The 18,899-nt window shown below is 44.1% G+C and overlaps 3 protein-coding genes across 4 annotated transcripts; 2 read left to right on the top strand and 1 right to left on the bottom strand.

Moving 5' to 3' along the window:
• Window positions 1-693: 693 nt before the first annotated feature.
• Window positions 694-1,906, top strand: LOC105189682 (zinc finger CCHC-type and RNA-binding motif-containing protein 1). Its single transcript, XM_011151953.3, has 4 exons — window positions 694-850; window positions 915-1,026; window positions 1,231-1,569; window positions 1,652-1,906. The coding sequence occupies exons 1-4, from the start codon at window positions 741-743 to the stop codon at window positions 1,784-1,786; spliced, it is 696 nt and encodes a 231-aa protein (XP_011150255.1). The 5' UTR covers window positions 694-740; the 3' UTR covers window positions 1,787-1,906.
• A 229-nt stretch (window positions 1,907-2,135) lies between these two features.
• Sbf (SET domain binding factor) lies at window positions 2,136-12,410 on the bottom strand. The gene is made up of 12 exons (XM_011151952.3): window positions 11,590-12,410; window positions 10,878-10,963; window positions 10,495-10,782; window positions 10,193-10,412; window positions 9,860-10,101; window positions 5,479-9,776; window positions 4,872-5,019; window positions 4,607-4,752; window positions 4,300-4,526; window positions 3,850-4,056; window positions 3,671-3,753; window positions 2,136-3,431 (listed from the first exon to the last, which is right to left on the bottom strand). Exons 1-12 carry the CDS (start codon window positions 11,687-11,689, stop codon window positions 3,339-3,341), a joined length of 6,138 nt encoding a protein of 2,045 aa, XP_011150254.1. The 5' UTR covers window positions 11,690-12,410; the 3' UTR covers window positions 2,136-3,338.
• A 230-nt stretch (window positions 12,411-12,640) lies between these two features.
• LOC105189680 (uncharacterized) lies at window positions 12,641-17,440 on the top strand. 2 transcript variants are annotated; one of them, XM_011151949.3, is made up of 5 exons: window positions 12,641-12,866; window positions 13,313-13,711; window positions 13,787-14,003; window positions 14,206-14,401; window positions 14,529-17,440. In XM_011151949.3, the coding sequence occupies exons 2-5, from the start codon at window positions 13,621-13,623 to the stop codon at window positions 14,859-14,861; spliced, it is 837 nt and encodes a 278-aa protein (XP_011150251.1). In that variant the 5' UTR covers window positions 12,641-12,866; window positions 13,313-13,620; the 3' UTR covers window positions 14,862-17,440. The 2 variants fall into 2 exon arrangements, with proteins under 2 accessions (XP_011150251.1, XP_011150252.1); XM_011151950.3 differs by lacking the exon at window positions 12,641-12,866 and adding an exon at window positions 12,990-13,078.
• The last annotated feature ends 1,459 nt before the right edge of the window (window positions 17,441-18,899 follow it).

Genomic DNA, 18,899 nt, shown 5'->3' with positions numbered 1-18,899 from the left:
TTCTTTCTCTTTTACAATCGGGAATTTACTTAATGTTTCGATTTTTTGCCATTTGGCCCCTGGCGGCGCTTTTCATGTCCATTACCGCAATATAGGAAAAATAGGGCAATCACGACAGCCCATGGATGCGTTCCGATATTCACTGCCAGCACTGAAATTCTGTAGTTATGTGACACAAATGTATTTTTAGTACTGGCAGTAAATTTCGGAACGCAGCCCGTTGGTCTGTTCTTTCTAACTGCACTGCGAAATTAGTGCAATAAGTTAGAATGAGACAACTATATTTTTTCTCACTTTAACTTATTGCACCAGTTCAGTAGTGCATTTAAAAAGAACAGACCAATTGTTTATATAAATATCTAGTTTGTGTCACGTATACTATAGAATTTCAATGCTGGCAGTGAATATCGAAACACAGCCTAAAGAACAGACTTCTGATGTGACGTCATTCTAATAATGCACAGTTTCTGCACTGATGCAGACAGTTCGATTAAATGGTATCATAAGTTTAAGAAATGTCTGTCCACAGTTAGGTTGTAGATACAGATATTTCATCATAAGTTATTAATCAGTAAAAAAGCGTACACAAAGTATTTTTTACATGCAGTTCCATGCATGTAAAATAATAAAAATTTATTGGAATATTCTTTTTTTCATATTGAATTAAATAAAAGACTATCTAACTTCGATCTTATGTTGAAACATTTTTTATGGTTTATTATAGCGAATTTTAAAAAACTATGAGTGATCATATTCCAAGTAAATCGACTGTTTATATAGCAAATTTACCTTTTTGCTTAACCAATAATGATGTACATCAATTGTTAAAAGATTACGGAAAGATTGTCAAGTGAGTATTATTAACGCTGAAATAATTTTTTATGTTACGCACATATTATATTGTTTATTTTCAGAGTAACAATTTTAAAGGACAGAATAACGCGACTTAGTCGCGGTGTTGCTTTTGTATTATTTTTCAACCGAGAAGATGCCGTACGTTGTGCAAGCACACTTAATAACACAGAAGTAAGGTTTAATTTTATTTAATTTTGGTAAATGTTTAGTTTAAAGGTCACACTACAAATTTCAATAAAAATATATTCAATCAATTCGTTTTTATACCTTTTCTCTATTCTATCTTTAGAGAAAGGCAGATATGTGTAATCGTCAATTAATTCCAATTAATATTAATAAAAGTCGTTCACATAATTATTCTTCTGATGATACTAGCTAGGCGGACGCATTGTAAAAAGTTCGATAGCTGTCGACAATGGTCGCAGCAATGAATTTACACGTCGTAGGTACTACCCAGATAAATCACAATGTTATGAATGTGGACAAGAAGGACACTTGTCGTATTGTTGCAGTAACAATATGTTAGGTCCCAGAAAATTACCGCCAAAAAGAGCAAAGATACGAAATAAAAATATGAAACAGGAGAAATGTGACACGAATCATTATGACAGTGACAGTGACGAGATGCCAAAGAAGCCAAAGTACGATAATGATAACATTGAAGATGATTTTAAGGAAGAACCTGAAACATTAAGTGCAGTAATTGCACTCGAGGTATAATCATACAATTTATATTTTCAATTAGAAACTATAAAAGTTAACTCAGAAAAAATAATTCAAGATTGTAATATTGTAGCAAAGAAGGTTTGAAATGGAGAATAGACACGAGGAAGTGATAGACGGACACGACAGAAAAGAAAGTTCAAGCTTATCAAAGAAACGCTATAAGAAAAATAAATACTTTAGTGACGAGGAAGACTTCAGCGAATAATATATACAAATATATAAATATGTATACTTTTTTGCTTTTGATGTATATTAGCACTAATTAAGAACGATGTACTTGCAAACACATCTCTCGAGTATTATAAATGTATAATTATAAAATTAATCTATGCATCAATTTAATCTTTTCATCTTCATCCAGCAAATCCCTCAAAAGTTAACTGATTCAATTTTATTTAACAGTCAAATTTTTTATTCAAACTCCTAGTTTTTAATTTTATGCTCCTTTTCAGTACACTAAATCCAAATGCTTCTTTAAAAAAAAATTCAAGAGCAATATTAGAAATATACTATACAGAATTTTTGTAGTATTTTTATATAAGTTCTTTTTTCTTCCGATTATCACTTATTCTCAATGGTACTTAAAAATTCACTGATATTTTTCAAGTTTAAATATTATGACTTAAAAAGACAAAGTAGTATGTGTATAATCCAATATATAGTTAAGTTCTAATATTTAATTGAACAAGATTGTAATTGTAGTACTAATGTTGTCTCTGAGGTACAAAATCTTTAACCATAGTAAAAGATACTCCAAATTCACTCGTATCAATTTAATTTTTCTGTCAGCATGGCAGGTAGTAATGAGATATTTTTAACATATTTTAGAGAGAAATTATCTTTCTCGTATTTGTTTAGATCTTAACACTTTTAACAGACAAGGTTGCAACATATCGAATATAGTAATATTAATTACAATAGCGTTACATGCAACTATCATATATTTATATATAGAATGTCTCAATTTCACCGAATTTTCAATTTAGATTTCTTAATAAATTTGGAATTTGTCTATAAATATAAAAATTTAATCGCATATTATTTTTTAACTCACAACCTTTCAAATATCAAGTAGCGAATATCAAATAGTAACTAAAATCTGTATTAAAATAAAATCTACTTGAGGTCAAAGCAAATGATAAAATTTATTTATGCCCCTTAAAAACTACGACGTAATATTTTTAATTTTTACTTCTTTATAATACAGTATGCTTTCGTTAAAGAAAAACCGATTGCATCTTGCCCAAAAAATTTATAGCCGATAGAATCTGCAATAATCCTGAGACTACTTGTATGTGTGGGTGTGTATGTGTATATATGTGTATATATATATACACACACACACACATATATGTGGATATACAAAAAATAACTACGTTCTCCTTATACTCCGTCATAATTTAAACATTAAAAAATATATCAAACAGAAAAGAAATCTTACGACGCTACACACCATATAGCGATATCTCTTTTCTTCCAACTAAATAAAAATTTAACATAATTACGCAATCACAATGTACATTATATTCACATACTAAGGCTATATATCAAGGATATGGTTGTATCATATTTAATTTATGATACTATTTTCAGTCCAACGAGTTTGCGTTTTTAAATACTTAAAGCGATGTTAATGCAGTCTATGACGCATACAATTAGACTATACAATATTATGTAACAAAATTAAAATCTTTTACTCTCTATATCAGTCACATCCAGAATTTCAAATTAGTACTATGATCAAACTCTGCGGCACACTATTGTAAGCACGCTTGAACTTTCTCGATCCATTCCTGTGCGGTGGCTGCATCAGCAGCACAGAAATTGTATGTCCGTCTATTTGTACGGAGCTGTAAAGAGGATGAATATATCGTACGCTACAACGCATCACAAATTACATTGGGATAGCATTTTGCAAAAATGAGACTCACAAGTGAAAAAAAAAGAATATATATATATATATATATACATATATATACAGCCAAGTTGACAACTTGAAACGTTGCATTTGAATCCCAATTCAAGATTAATGAAAATTTCACCCATTTTTGCAAAATATTTCTCTCACTGAGATAAGATATATACTTACATCAAAGAATGATTTATCGTCTGTTTTCTTTGGTGGTCCAGGCATCGGCGCAGCTGGAGTAACAGATACCACCTCGGCCAGATCTGCAACGTGTAATTTTGACCAATACGTATTTTTGTCCACATGTTGTATTTTTTAAATTGTTCTCCTACATTAATCGTCTTGTTTCCATCACATACCTATGTATCCTTTACAGTGTGAATCCTCCACTGCATCATAATATCTCAGTTGATGCTTTATGGAATCTAGTACAAACCATCTCTGCTTCCAACCTTTCAAAAGGGCTCCCCGCTTATAAAGATAGCCTTCGTGTGTCCTGTTCTCCGCCACGTTGCTCGAGAATTGCTCATAATATTGCTGAGAAGAAGTTTGTATAGTCGTTACGCCTGCAATTACAAAAGAATATAGTAATAGAGTAATATAATAATACCAAGTAACACAAAGTAATTGATACAACATATAACGAACATTTAATCAATGTAGAAGTAGCGCAAAAGAGTATACAATTAATATATATCTTTTTAGAGAAAGAAACAGCTTTAAAGGCAATGTAACATGTGCAAAGCAACGACGTGACTGTGGAAATTGCTCGATAGCTTAATTATATCGGTGGAAGAACAAAGGTGTACTTGAGTTCACGCTTCCGTTGTCTCCGCCACTTCTCGTAAGTGTGTGAGTTTGGAGATTATCCGTCACAGCCTTGTACTTGGTGCAATTTTTCGGCACGGCGTCGGCACACTTGTCGTGACACACGTGGCCGCAGTCGATACATCTTAACCCGGCCTTCACAGGCCCCCATAACACCCCGGAACACGCGTCACAATGGGTCGGGGTCGCGGAGTCTAGTCTCTCGAATCTGCGGCAAACGGTAGCACGTTAGTGAGACGTGTACAACTAGTCTGAACAATTGAAACTGAAGAGTGACCTATGCGTTACCTATGCGGATGTGCGTAAACAGAACCCTCGTTTCCGGTGGTACTTCCGCCCGCGAGCTTGCCGCGTAACAGCAGTTCCAGGGTGGATCGTTTGTGAGTCAGTCGACCGTGATACCGCACGAGCGCCGTGCTGAACGACGCGTGCCGCTACAGAAAGAAGAATCAATGATGAATACATACAATGTTAATTACAATAACCATAAGGAACGGCAATCATATGTCGTTAAAGGATGAGGATGATCAATTCAATTCGAGTGCTGACTTACAGCGAGCGAATCGGTGTTCGGCAACTCGAGTTTGTCCCATAGCACTTTCCATTTCTGCGGCAAATGACCTAGCTCAGTCTCCAGTTTGTGGATCTCTTCTAAGAGATGCGAGAATTGGTCGGGTACCATCGTGCTCACTCCGTCGTATCTAAAAGAAATCGTAATCCGTAATTCCATATTCTAAATAGTCTGCAGAAATACATTCCGGTCGGTGCCGGAAGTCTCCTTCATGAATTTGGGAGGGTAAAACTTTATAAAAATTACCACTGTGAACTTCTTTCATTTCTTGAAATCCACTTCTGAAATTCGGCTAGACGATCACGACTTTCATTCGCAATCGATACGAGTCTTTTATTCGTATTAAAATAATAAACACTCTTTACATTATAATTTATATCTGGACAAACTACTGTGGATGATTATAAAATTTACCCAATAAGAATAACATGTCTGACGTCTGAGGGCGAAAAATGATTAAAAGCGGCGCTTGGTTCGTGCTTGTTTTGGCCCGGGAAACAAATCCATGAAGGAGGACGCAGTGCCGACGAATCCGAAGAAGCGAAACGAAGCATTTCGCGATGTTTCTCGGTCGTTAAGAGATACTCACCCCTGAGTAACTATTTTACGATTACTCTTGACCACGCCGTCCGCAGCCTCAGCTTCCTCCTCCTGTTGGGAATCCTGTTGCAGCACTTCCAAGTCGTAGGCCGGACCATGCGCCAGCTCCTCCTCCAGGTAGAACTGCCAGATATCGAGGTTCGGCAGATGTCGGACCGGCCTCAGGACGGGATACTCCGTGTTGGGCGTGTACATGAAGTTGTAAAACAACGGGCATCGTGCATGCTGCTTCTCGATATAGTCGAAGATGCTCTGGCCGAGGTTGCAGCCGGTGTTGGTGCCGGCCAGTCTGCCACCCGGGTAGATCGTTTCATCGTCGCTGCCGGTGTCTACGCCCTTGTGATGACTCGTCAAGGAACCTCTCTTGTCCTCGATGGCGGTGATACCGCACTCCACTCTGTCGAACTCGCAGTCTAACAAGAAAGTGCGGAAGCGGCAGGACACCGAGTGGTAAGCCAGGAACTTCAGGTAGTACTCGTTGAACTCGAACGCCAGCGGGAACTGCTTCTGTACCTGATGCACAATGTCCAGGAACTGAAGGAATGTAGGTGTGAAGTTCGTGGTCTGCGAATTCGCGGCGAGATTGCTCCTGTGGCCGAATCGGTGGCCGAAACCGAGCCACTCCTTCTCGATGAGAGTCCTGAAGCCTTCGATCGTCCTGTAATGAGGATCGAGGCACACTTGCGCCACGGAGCACACAGTGGTCGTGGTGTCCCAGCCGTCTTCCAGGCAGACGGCCACCGAGGAGCCCTGCATGTCCATCAAGTCTATGACCGCACCCGCCAGCTGCATGAGATTCTGCAACTGCTGCAGCCATTCCGAACTCTCGATAAGTCTGTAGAAGCTCTGGTCGGGCTCCACGTTCGGCGAGCTTGGCACACAAGCCCGCATGAGCTTCTTGAAAGCAGCCTTCGTGTGCCTGACGTCGTAGTACTCCACCGGGATAAAATCCGTCTTGGGAGTCGACTCCGCCTTAACGCCCTTCATGTGCGCCTTCTCTCCCAGGATATAAAGAGCGGCGCGCTGGAAGGTGTGGACGCATTCCGTGCCGCTGTCAGAGTCCGCGGAGTGTCTGACGGTGCCGCGCTGGTGAACCGAGGTCAGAGAGGCCTGCGACGAGTTGTGCCTCTTGTCCTTCAAAGAGCCCCACCGGCCGAAATTCTTCGGGCCCTTGCCGCCCGACGAGCCGAGAGTGCCGAGCGGCTTGTTGAACGGATTGCGTCGCGATTGTTCCGGAGTGGCGTTACGATCCTCGGCCGCCAGCAGCAACGAATCTATGCTGAGGGAACTGTCGGACATACCCCAGGCGGAACCTTGTCGCAACACGGAAAGCGGCGTCACCGCCACGAGAGCCATCATATACTTTTCCTGCTCCAAGGAGGACGTGGTCTCCGACGACGTGGTCTTCAGGTTACTGCTCGATGTCGGGTGTGCCTTCAACATACCCATCACGCCTTTCCCATGGTAACCGGCGCCTCTGATCAACAAGGCTTTCGTTCGCGGATGCCTCCAGGTGACGACGGGCAGTCTGCTGTGGCGGTAGAGCCTGCAGAACCGTCGGATGCTCTCGTCCGACACGGAAGTTGGCACGATCAGGAGCGCGGGGTAACTCCGGCACATCATGTAGGCGCAGTTGACCGAGGACAGTCGGAAGGGCTCGTTGCGACGGTTGTTGTGCAGCCCGTTCGTGTAGAGACCGAGCCGATACCAATCACGCACGTAACTGCGCTCGGACAGACGTTCCAACGTCTTCGCGTCGGTCGGTGGCTGCGACATCATGCCCGGTATCTCGAAGTCGTCTATGCTGAGATCATCGTCATGGCTGAGATCATTATTGTCGGTCATCGGCAGGCTCATGCGGCCGGGCGATGTCATGTATTTATTGTTGCTAATGAGATTCATGTTCGGTAACACGTACTTCTGCCTCTTGGACGACTGCTTGGGCTTGAAACCAGCCTTCCTCGCGGTCTTCAGCAGCGTCTTCTTCGCGAAACCCTTCAGCGTGGCGTTCTTCTCCTTGCCCTTGTGATGGGCTGTCTGCGTTACTAGGACGTGACCGTTGAACGCGAAATGGTGGAAGATGTGCGGCGGATACCGCGCCTTGTGCACCAGTTTCCTCAGGGTGTCGATGTTCTCCGGCGTGACCTCTTCGTCAAATGCCAGCTTGATCAGCTGGAATGTGCAGGAGCGTAGCTGCAGGCCCTCCTGCAGACACTGATCCAAGTGCGCCAAGTGCTGCACAGCGACCCGCTTCTCCTTGGTCAAGGACGTCACGGGAAATGCCCGAACGACCAGTTGTTCGCAGGCGAACGGGTCGCATGGTATACCCTTGAACACGATCCTGTAATTCGTCAGGAAGATCGCACCCTCGGCCGGCAACAACGGCGGTATCTTCGGCAGCCCAGCGGAGCCCTCCTCCCTGCCATCCGGGAGAAGATAAACGCGCAAGCCGTCCATTATCACTTCCTCGCCCGGCAGCATGTTGGGCGTTAGAATCTTCGGCTTCTGTATCGGTGGTAATCTCTTGCTCTCCCTGTGGACCGCCTCGAGCGTCTCGATGTGCATATGGACGACACCCGGCACCATTTGATGCAGACACCTCACATGCTCGGCGCTCACACCACCCTCCGTGCAGACACGGTCCACGAATCGCGAGACCATGCGGATAACGGCACTACCAGTCTCGCCGGGGTCAGTCTCCTCGAATCCGGACTCGGCATCGCCGCTGTCGCTCGCCACGCTGTTCGTGATGCTGTTGCTGGCGCGCTCCTCGTCGTACACGTTGTCTTGACGATGCGTCTTCGAGCCGATGTCCAATGGCACTAGCAGGTAGACCATCCTGTTGGCGTAGTGGATAGCCTGGCTGTACATGGTGCTCTCCTCGCTGTTGACGAGCTCCTTCTGCTTCTCGGGGTCGATAGACGGCCAGATTCGCATCTGGTCCGCGGCGATCTCCAGCGCCGACGATTCTTGAGCCTGATAAATGGAGTATCGATCTCGATACGGAAACTCTTTGCCGTCACGCGGACTGATGGGGCTCAGGATGACGTCGTTGATTGGTCTGGCAGGTGAATTGTCGCCCGGCAAATACAAGCGTTTGATGTCTTTTTGCACATCCAGGTAGAACGCGTCCTCCCAGAACTGTTGGTTCTGCCAGACTGGGTGCTCCTGGATGCAGGTATACGCGAACTGTATCACCCCGGTGCACAGCTTCCTGCAGAATGCGGTGGCGAGCGGCAACAGCGCGGCCGCGACTCCGTGCTCGTCCATCGACGAGTCGTCCTGCAGCGCGCAGTTCATCAGACGCACCACCAGGTCGAATTGCTGATGCTCCAGCATGGCCTTGTTGCCTACCACATGCTGAGACAATTCCATGCAGAGCGCCAAACGAGCGGCCTTACTCTTCAGGGCCCGCAAGACGGCGGGAAATGTCTTACGAGCGTCTGAGATTTTGTTCTCGAATATGCAGTTGATACAATTGCGCAATACTTCCAGCCTGCGAGCGGAGTTGCTGACTAGATGTCTGGTATCGTGGACGAATGAAATGTGTGGACCCATCGGCACGATACGCGGCTGAACCGGCCGCAACGATGATAGTCTGACCTTAAGATTGTTCTTCGCGAGACCCTCATCGATGATCACTTGCACTTGCTCGACGTTGATGCGCGGTAAAAGAGGTTGATGGATCCTCGCGAACGCGCCCTCGGGAGGCTTCAGGATCTTCTGCACGTATGGCTGCGGATTCGGGTTTTCGTTCATGTAGAGTTGCTGCGCCAGCTCCTGGATGTGCATCAGGATGATTCTGTGATCCTGCGCTTCCTGCTTCAGCTGATCACTTAGATTACTGTACAACTCATCCCACACGTCGCACGGTCGCCATGGCGGGCCTCTCTCCGCGATGAAGGATGTAAAAAACATGCAGTCCAAGACCCTGGTGGTGAAGTCGCAATCCGTTAAACCTCTCTCACCCAGAAAAGCCGCTTTGTGGAAGGTTATGACCGGCTTCGGATGTATTCGTATCAGCGTTAGACAACTCCGGTATCCTTGTAACAATTGAGCAAACGCCCGCATGAACACCGCTCTGAGTTCTTTGTCGAGCATCGGCGAATGCGGTACTCTGGTAGCGAGTGGAGGAAAAGCGTAATCGGCGCACGTTAATTCCGGCTGCAATACTAGGGATAACGCGTCTTGCGTCTGCGAGAGCAACGGTTCCGGCAACAAAGAGAGCGAAACACCGTCTGGAACCATTATAGAGCCTCCGTCCAGATCGGCGACTATTACATCCATCTGGAAGGACAAAGAGATATCGCTTGAGATGAGCGCTTGAACGGAAGCAACATGTTTTCGTAATTCTATGCAGAATGCCTTACAAGTTCCGCAACTTCGTGCTTCAACGAGCTATGCACGCCCATAATGAACGGGGTCGGAGTGCTGAGTATTTCGACTAAAGCCGCTGGCAAAAGAGGAATGTAAACGTGCGAGTATCGAAACGGATACATCAAAGCCGTCAGGGCGCGACACCCTTCGGTCAGTCGAGAATAACTGGCAGAGTGAAAAAGTATCTTGTGTTCTGTCATGACTGCACAAAATAATACTAGCACATTACGAATACCTGGAAATAGTATCAACGATTTAACAAACATCAACAAGTAGGTGAATCATTGTGAATTGTATACATCATTTAATCATTATTGTTTCCTTACCTAATTGTTGAAATAATAAATTTACACTAGTATGAGTTATAGGAAGGGAGGGGCTAATTGGTGGCTGAAGCGCTTGACGATCGCCTGCTCCGATGCTGAATCGCACTTGAGGCCCGCCAGCAGGAGGTACTTGAATACATCCTAATATATTTCCGACTAATGTCTCTAATGGTATACCAAGATTTTCCACGTATACTGTGTAAATGATACCAAGACAGTTCTGTAAGAATGACAAATCATTGTTGAAGCAAACCAATTACGGATGAAAGGGAATGATGTCTATTATACAAATATCCACGTACTCTAAATGTTTCTATGTAATCGAGTCTGGAAACCAGCACCAGACATTTAGGTGCGTACATAATGCTATGATGTGCAATAGCGGGTATTGCCCTGACCAATGGGCGGCTGTCTCCATCCACAGGATCCTCCTCCTCGTCCACAGGTTTACTTGGCACAATCGATACCGTTTCATTGAAGCACATGCAGGCACAATAATGTCGGTTCGCATAGACATCCGTTAATATCGAAACAAAAAAGCGTGGTTCTTGTCTTTCTGTTGACAAGGCCCAACCTTGTGGTTGACAAAACTATAATAGGAACAATATTTTAGTAATGTTAAAAACAAAGTAATGTCACAGCAAATTCCTTTCTCCCAGGGAAATAAGTTGAAAGATAGGCTTACCCATTCTATTCCTTCAATAAAAGATGTATCTGGCCAGTCTTTTTCTGGAAATCGTTGTAATACAATCCCGCTACTCACACCACCCCCTATAATTAAAATATATAAACATACATTAATACGTATCGATATTATATGGACATATTTCATCATACAAGTATCAGTATATACATATAATGTATACTGTAATATATAAATATACAAGTGATACACTAGTGTTATATGAACATATCACATGCTTTTCTATTTCGTACTAAAAACAATTTAGTTTCTTTCAAGTAAAACAGAGAACATTGTGTTGTACTACAGAACTAAGGAATCGATCGTTTACTACTTGGTTCGCCACGAGATTAGTGCCATTTGTCAGAACACTTACTAAACGGTCAAAATCATTCAAAAATATCTTTTGCTCCTTTTTCTTTCCCTTTGCAAAACTTAAACATATAATCATTACTGCAATAGATTCTTCCAAGCTGAACTAGTACTGTAACTTCTTGCTCCTTTAACTCTCATTGTTAAGTAACACACTTGTTTGACTCCAATGGCACACAGTATGATCTAGTTCAGTTTTGAAGAGACCTATCAGCGCGCGATATCAAAGGAAGCAATGAGAATATGCGGATGAGAAGATAAAAAATGAAATCAAAACAGGAAAAGGTCAAGCGCTATTCCAATGCCGATATGAGAAACGATTTCGGTGACGACGGTGACTCACTTTCTTTCTCGTGGTCGTAGCCGACCACTACGAAGTAGTCGGCTAACCGAGACATCTCGGTGTATTCGTGGGGCTGAGTGGGGCTGACAGCGCTCAACATCCCACGTCGGATTCGTTACACGCGATCTCATGGACTGCAGCCTCGTCCCCGTAGCGACCAAACTACCTTGCGTCAAACGCGAGTACACCGGTCGCGCGCGTGTCAGTGCGCGGGGCGATTTGAGATAGTCACGATCATAATTCTCGCATACGCTTCTCGTCTTGATTCTTCGCGCGCCGGCGACGCGTATCGACGTCAACGTTGAGCCGGAGTACAACGGCTGAACCCTCCTTTCGCGCGGGGCGACGGTGTCGGCGACCTTCGTCCGCGTCTGCGAAAAAAATGACGGCCAAGGGAGATCTCGTGCGCGCCAACTTTCGGCGATCGTCGCGCGCGTGCAGCGCACTTTCAACGTGACATCACACCACGATCCGTGTCCCGTAACGTCTCGCGAGCCGCCGAATACGATGCCACACCCCGAAACTTCAATCCATAACCTTCCAGACTCAAACGCCACATCGAGTGTTTGTTGAATCCACGTATGGTACGGGCGGCCGAAACGCACAACGGTTATGCAAAATGAAGACGAGAACCAGGGCGGCTAAACTCGCGCACATTCTACGAGGATGCTGCTAAGGTGTCATCTGCAAGTGGCGGCAGGAAATTAAAGCAACATGACGGCTTTCCCGCTACGGCGTTCCCTCCCTCCGAGATCCCTCCCTCGCGCGTTCCAATTTCCAACAAGACTTCATTCTGACATTGTAAGACGGTTTCTGGCGGTTACAAGAGAACGAGTACTTTCGTGTTAATTATATGTTATTGTGATTATACAGCAACACATGCCGGAGGATAAGCGCAATCGAACGGCTTCATCGTGGAAACAGATGTAGATGGCGCATCGCTCGATCGTTTGCACGGAAAACACATCGGTGTGGTCGTTCTCAGGCTTTTCCCCGCTATTATCGACTCGTATTGTCGTGCGGTGCGGTTTCCTTTTACAATCGTAACGACGGAGGCACCGGCGATGGGCCTTGCTATTTTGCGTTTCTCACATCGAACGCGTAATAAGGTCCCACGCGAGGACGCAAACATTTTGTGAGTGGCGTTGGAGTATCTATTGTATCATATTGTATGCACAGAGCCATCTATTGAAGAAGAAGAAGAAGAAGAAGAGGACGCAAACATGACATTTTATTGTGACTTATCGAAACACGAGTGAGGAAGGGAAGCGTGTGGTGTGAGTATCGTGGTGGACGTTCTTTTCTCTCCTCTGTTTTCTGAAGAGCGGCGAATACAATCTTCTCCACTCGTTCTTTATACATCTTGCTTGCAATTCCCCCTCTTCTCTGCCCAGCTGAAGCCTGAATGTATGTTTATCTTATTTGAAATGCACAAGCACAAGTAAGGATAGCGCGAGCAACAAGAATTAACCTAGCCGTGGATCACAGGGTCTGTCCCCCTTTGATTCTACTCTCTACACTTTCTCTCTGTAATTAATTTCTCTCTTTGTCCTCTTGCATTCCTGTATCTTATCCGCGTATTTTCGTTTCCCCCTGTGTCTCTTACAGTCTTTCTCTTCGTAGATTATTGTTTCATCGGCTCTTTTGCTAAAAGTAACAATAGACTTTTCAAATTTCACTAGATTTGCTTTTGTACCTTGAAACATTTAATATCTATTTTCAGAACTCGGAGCGTAATGACGCGCAACTTCTCTTTAGACAGGCCTAATAAGCATCGTTGCCGTCGACGATAAGACGCGACACACAATGAATGATATGTGGTATCAGCAACCAGTTGGACCCAGTAACTTGGGACACATGAGAAGCAGGGGCACTTGAACAGCAGTCCCCTGGGGAAGAGTATTGTATCTAGTTTAGCTAGAGGAAGGAAGTACTTGCCAGTGGCCGAGGGACGCCAAAGGAAGGTGCTGCATCACCAGTCAATGATGGATCTCTGAGAAAGATCCTCGCGCCCACGCCATATCGACTCTCATGCACTTCTGGATCAACAAGCCGGCGGGCAGGTACTACGGCTTCACCTGCCGCCGATACCCTGCCACACCTGTACCCAAGACGTATTTCAGTAAGTATGTGGTCACATAGAGACACAGATCAGGATATTGGAGAACCACAAACCAGAACTAATGTTCACTCGCAGACCGATGTTTGCATGGCGGTGAGCTCAGGAGTGTTGTGACACCAGTGCCTCGACTCATGGGCCTCGGTAATGCGGTCGGAAACACGGCTGGACCTAGTAACGTCAGTTCCTGCCGGAACGTCAGCCGGCCGAGCACGCGGGTTCGCAACGAGAACAGTCGGCACGGTTCGTCGTCACTCCGGGCCAGCCGGCTCGCCCAGCTGCACAACATCCCCAAGTAATTAATGAAACACAAAAAGGTCTACTAAGAGGAGATTCTGAGGAACATGCTCTTCCTATATACAGGGTGACTCACTTATACATGTCTCTATCACAACGGAAAGTACTTATAAATGAATCGCCCTCGGCTCGCAGTCCCGCGCTTAAATAAGAGATAAGGCACGCAACGGCTTATCGTTTCGCGCGCGGGTTGTTCGCAGCAACGTCACCGACACTAGCAACAATCAACTGATACTGCCCAACGCGACCGCGAACGGCACCAACAGGGGTATACTGGGCTTTTCCGAATTCAGCGACGCGGAACTGGCTGGCTTCCGGCTGCGTTGCGGCATATGGATCACCTTCGTCGTGGCGTCGACCTTCGTAGCCGCCGCTAAATTCTACTTTGGTTATCGGGTGAGCGTATGCCGGCTTTCTACCCTTAACAGCAGTAGATCAACGTGATCCTGGCGTTTATCTGCATTTTCGTTCTTCCTCATCCGTCTCTCCCACGATTCGTAATCGTGCTTTGTCACTTGGTCAGGGACCGGGACTGGAGATACTTGTGTTCTGCGGGCTGCTGCTGCTGTTGTTGATCGCGTGCCTGTATTCAATCTTCTGCCGCGTTCAGAGCCACGGCCGGCCGGAGCACCGCATGCAGGAGGACCATATCGCTGCCCTGACGAGCGCCACCGACGTGTCCGTCGGCGAGAGCGTGAGGCCGACGGTGCCAGCGACGGTGAGGCAGAACCCGCCGCCACCGACGACGGTGAGACAGAACCCGCCTCCGCCACCTTATCACATCGCCATTCTGATACCGCCGCCTAATACCACGGACGAGGCGCCGCCGCCGTCTTACGACAAGGTCATGCGATGAAACCGGCGGAGACCGGTGGGAAATCAAGCCGACGATCTGTTATCGATCCGGGCTTCTGTCGCTTCTCGTGGCTGCGACATGAGCTAGAGAACGATAGGAACGTGAGGAACTACGAACGACAAGGTCTGACGATGAAATCGGCAGACCGCTATGAGATCGAGCCAAATGATCGAGCGAGAAAGTATTGTGGCGTGCGACACTGCGTGCATGATTTTCTGCTCGCATGAAACGGTTGAACCGTGCGATTAACTCGCTCGCAAAAAAGCGGGAAAATCGATCGGGGAAAGGTCGCCTGGCATGAACTTTCTCTGCAGAACTTTTCTTCTTTCGACATTTTCACGTCTATTCAGGGGTGTAGCGACAGCTCGATGAAAGGGAGAGATGAGGGGAGTCTTTGGAAGGTAGTAGAGTTAAGAGAGAATGTTCGTGAAGCTCGCCGACGATCGTCCCGGGCCTCGAAATTCTGGGCTGCGCCCCTACACGCCAAAAGTATAGAAACTGCGAGATTACAATACAGAGTGATTCGAGATAGAGCGCCATTAGCGAGCGAACCGCTTGTTTAAACCTCGAGAGAGAATAATTTGATGCGAGCCGGTAATTCCCGTACGGTGAATTTTCTGTTCGCGGAGATTCAGCCTCGAAAGTGCGAGCATCGTTGCCGAATTCATTCCGATAAATCGTCTCTCTTCTCTTCAACGATCTATTCTTCCATGATTTGTACTGAGACGTCGTCTCAGACCTAGGATAAGGAGTACGCGCTTCCTTGAACTCTGATCCCGAATCACTCGAAACACTTCCAATACGATTATAAGACTTTCGACGATCGATTACGCGTGAATACGTCGCATTCCCTTGTTACTGCAAGTTCGTAACAAGCGGGCATGAATCCATAGAATAGGTGATTTTTCACGTCTGTGATAAGAATGCAATGATGTAACATTGACGACTCACGTACACGTACACACTATATACACGCGGCGAGGATTTGAAAGGAGAAAATGAGAGAAATTCGTGTGAAATTATTTTTTAGCGGGTATCAATACAAATCGAGAACGATTGTATTCACCAACGAATTTGCATTTGATGCGGATAAAATTGTATTCTAATCTTATACACTGCAATCATATACGAGACTGTACGATATATTTGACTTAGGTTTAGGTCATACAGCGTACATACAGTTGTAAACGGTAAACATTCATCCGCTCGTTTACGTTTTGGTTCTTCTGTGACTAGTTTTATACTTTAGGAGAGGTGCTCGAATCAAAGCTAAAGTGCGGATTCACGTTAACAGCTGTCTAACTAAAAATGCCAAATGAGAATATCGAAGATCTGTGTGTCCAGTTGTTTTGATGTTGGCTTGAGTGTGTAACCAACTGTGTGTCGTTGAAGAAAGTTTGAAACGAACAGACAAAGTTTAGTCACACTTTTGATTAGACAGCTGATGCGAGTGTACTTTAACTCTCGATCTGGCTCTGACGCATCTCTCTCTCTCTCTTTCTCTCTCTCTCTTTCTCTCTCTCTCTCTCTCTCTCTCTCTCTTTCTTTCTCTCTCTCTCCCTTCTAAATTGCGATTTTATATCAAGGTGCATTTCCTTACTTTAAGACTCCGTGAAGACGTTCGCATTTTTTAGCTGCTTTTCGATCGTTAAATTATAAAACATTTCCAGGAGAATCGTTGGACCGTTGTTGCGTCCGTTCGATACCTTGACTACGTATCTTTACTGCAGGATGCCTATAGAGTGTTTTATTAAACGCATTTAAACACACAGGACACTCATAAATATGCATCCATTCACACGATATAAAAGAAGCGCACAAATTTAAGCGTGCGATTCGAGTCGGGACATGAAAAATTCGCGAGACGCACGTACATGACTCGGTCGCCACTTACGACGAACTGATAATAATACGGAGTGTTCGATAATCGGCATGTTTAACGTACGTAGTGCGTTAATTTCTTCACGAAAACCGATTCGACCTTTCTGAAACGAATGTCCCATCTGTGGGACCAACATTTTATTACGAATAAAATGTGATTTTAGTAACGAGTAATATCTCTAGTATCTTAAAAAAGTGTGAAACGCGATCCTCCGGACACAAAAATCCGCCGACTATTCGCTTAACTGTCAAATGAGTTCGGTACCGATCCGTAATATAAAGGTAAGAACAATCGTGTTGCGTTTACTGAATGCGCTCATCGAATATCGTATGCACCGCGTGTATCGCGTGCTTCACGATATGCGAGACACACGCGCAGAGTTTCACTGTACTTTGCGACATGTAACACAGATGTTAGGAAAAGCTACGAGCTGGCGCGTCAGATCATAATACGATTTTGTATTTCTCTTTTTCTCGGTGAATGAATGCGTGAATGGGGAGAGAAAGAGAGCGTGGTGCATGTACGCATGTAAAATGATCGCTTACGTCATAACCCTGTATATTTAAGGATAGCTACATATAATACACACTAATGTGAGATCTCGTTTGAACGTTCTTTGTAACTGTAAGTCGCAACCGTATCGTGATGTACAAAATTCACCGTACTTTTTAACTGCACTTAAAGAAACACATTTCAATCGAGAGAAGTGTGAAGAAACAAGACTCGGATTCTCCGTTACCTCCACATGCGTTCTCAAATGCAAAAAAAATCATCAAAGTAAAATTTGAAAGAAGACAACTCGCATATGCACAGTCACATAGACAAATAGAGAATCTACTTATCTCGGTATGAAAGAAATAAAATTGGAGAATGTGAGTCTTGTTTCCATTCACTTCGCGAAATTCTTTTATCTTTTTCGTTCTGCCGTCTCAATATATATTCTTTTTATTCTGAGTTACGGGAAGCGTAAGAAAGTGCAGCTGAAAAGAATAAACGGACCTAAAGTTCGTTTTCTCTTCCTACGAGTCACAGTTTAAGAAAATTGCAGTCTGTTCGCCGCACGCGAAGTGTCGTTTAAATGTTTCCATCGACTTCATTCTTATTATCTGTGCTCTCTCGACACGAAGTAGATACAATGGAAATAAATTTCTACTCGTGTCAGTAAGAGAGAAGAGAAAGAAGCCAAATAAATGAGCAGAGAGCGCAGCTAATAACAGCGGACTCATATAGCAAAGATACAGCGCAGTTCTTCCGTAAGATTGATGAAATAAGTGTGTTTAAATCGTACACGAAGCACACGCGACGACAAGATGAAGGCAAATAAAAAAGATCTTTCCTCGTGAAGTTGCTTCACGCGCACGTGTTACGAAAAAGGTGAGTTCTCTAGCTCTGATTAATGATAATTGTATTACGATATCGTCGGTCTTGAAGAAACAGCTGTCGAGAACTTTTGTTCGTGGATCACGATAAAATCAGTAATACAATCGACCAGCAAAATGCAAGTGAAATTTGAATTGTGAATTTCTTTTCACAGATAGATCACAAAGTTTTTCAGTTTTCAGTAATATTAAGTAATAAATAAATAAATCATAAAATAAAAATCAGGAAATAAGTCATAAATTATAACGAACGATTTGTGAATTTTTCTTCGAGATCAACGATACATCTTTTCCATCAAGTGACAGTACATATATTACTATGATACAAACGCGAGATTACAGTCTCTTCGAAGCATATAATAATAATAATAATAATAATAAATCAATGATATCCCGATTACAAACCACGTTTATGATCTCGTACAGAGACATGTATCTTTCACCGAGATGAAAGTACTTCGGAGGCTGTCGTGTCAAAAGTACATAATTATCGAAGAAACGAGATAAAATACTTGTAATTCAACCTTCGTTTTTCACTCTGTTTCATCAGAGCCGTTCTTTTGAACACTGATCGTTGTTAACCGAGATTCAACCGATTCTCCGTCTTTTTTTCAATCTTACATAGTCGCTTAAAACTAATTATAGAGACTAGTGAAAGTAATAACAATCTTTCGGAGAAATTATTTAAATAATTCCGAAATAATTTCTCTAAATAGCCAATGTCGTCAATTATTTCCAGTTCTCTCCTCGAGAAGACGGAAAATCGGTTAGATATCA

Source organism: Harpegnathos saltator, unplaced genomic scaffold (genome assembly GCF_003227715.2).
Source record: "Harpegnathos saltator strain DR-91 unplaced genomic scaffold, Hsal_v8.6 scaffold7, whole genome shotgun sequence".
Taxonomy (NCBI): Eukaryota; Metazoa; Arthropoda; class Insecta; order Hymenoptera; family Formicidae; genus Harpegnathos; species Harpegnathos saltator.
This window is presented reverse-complemented; position numbering and strand designations above follow the sequence as displayed.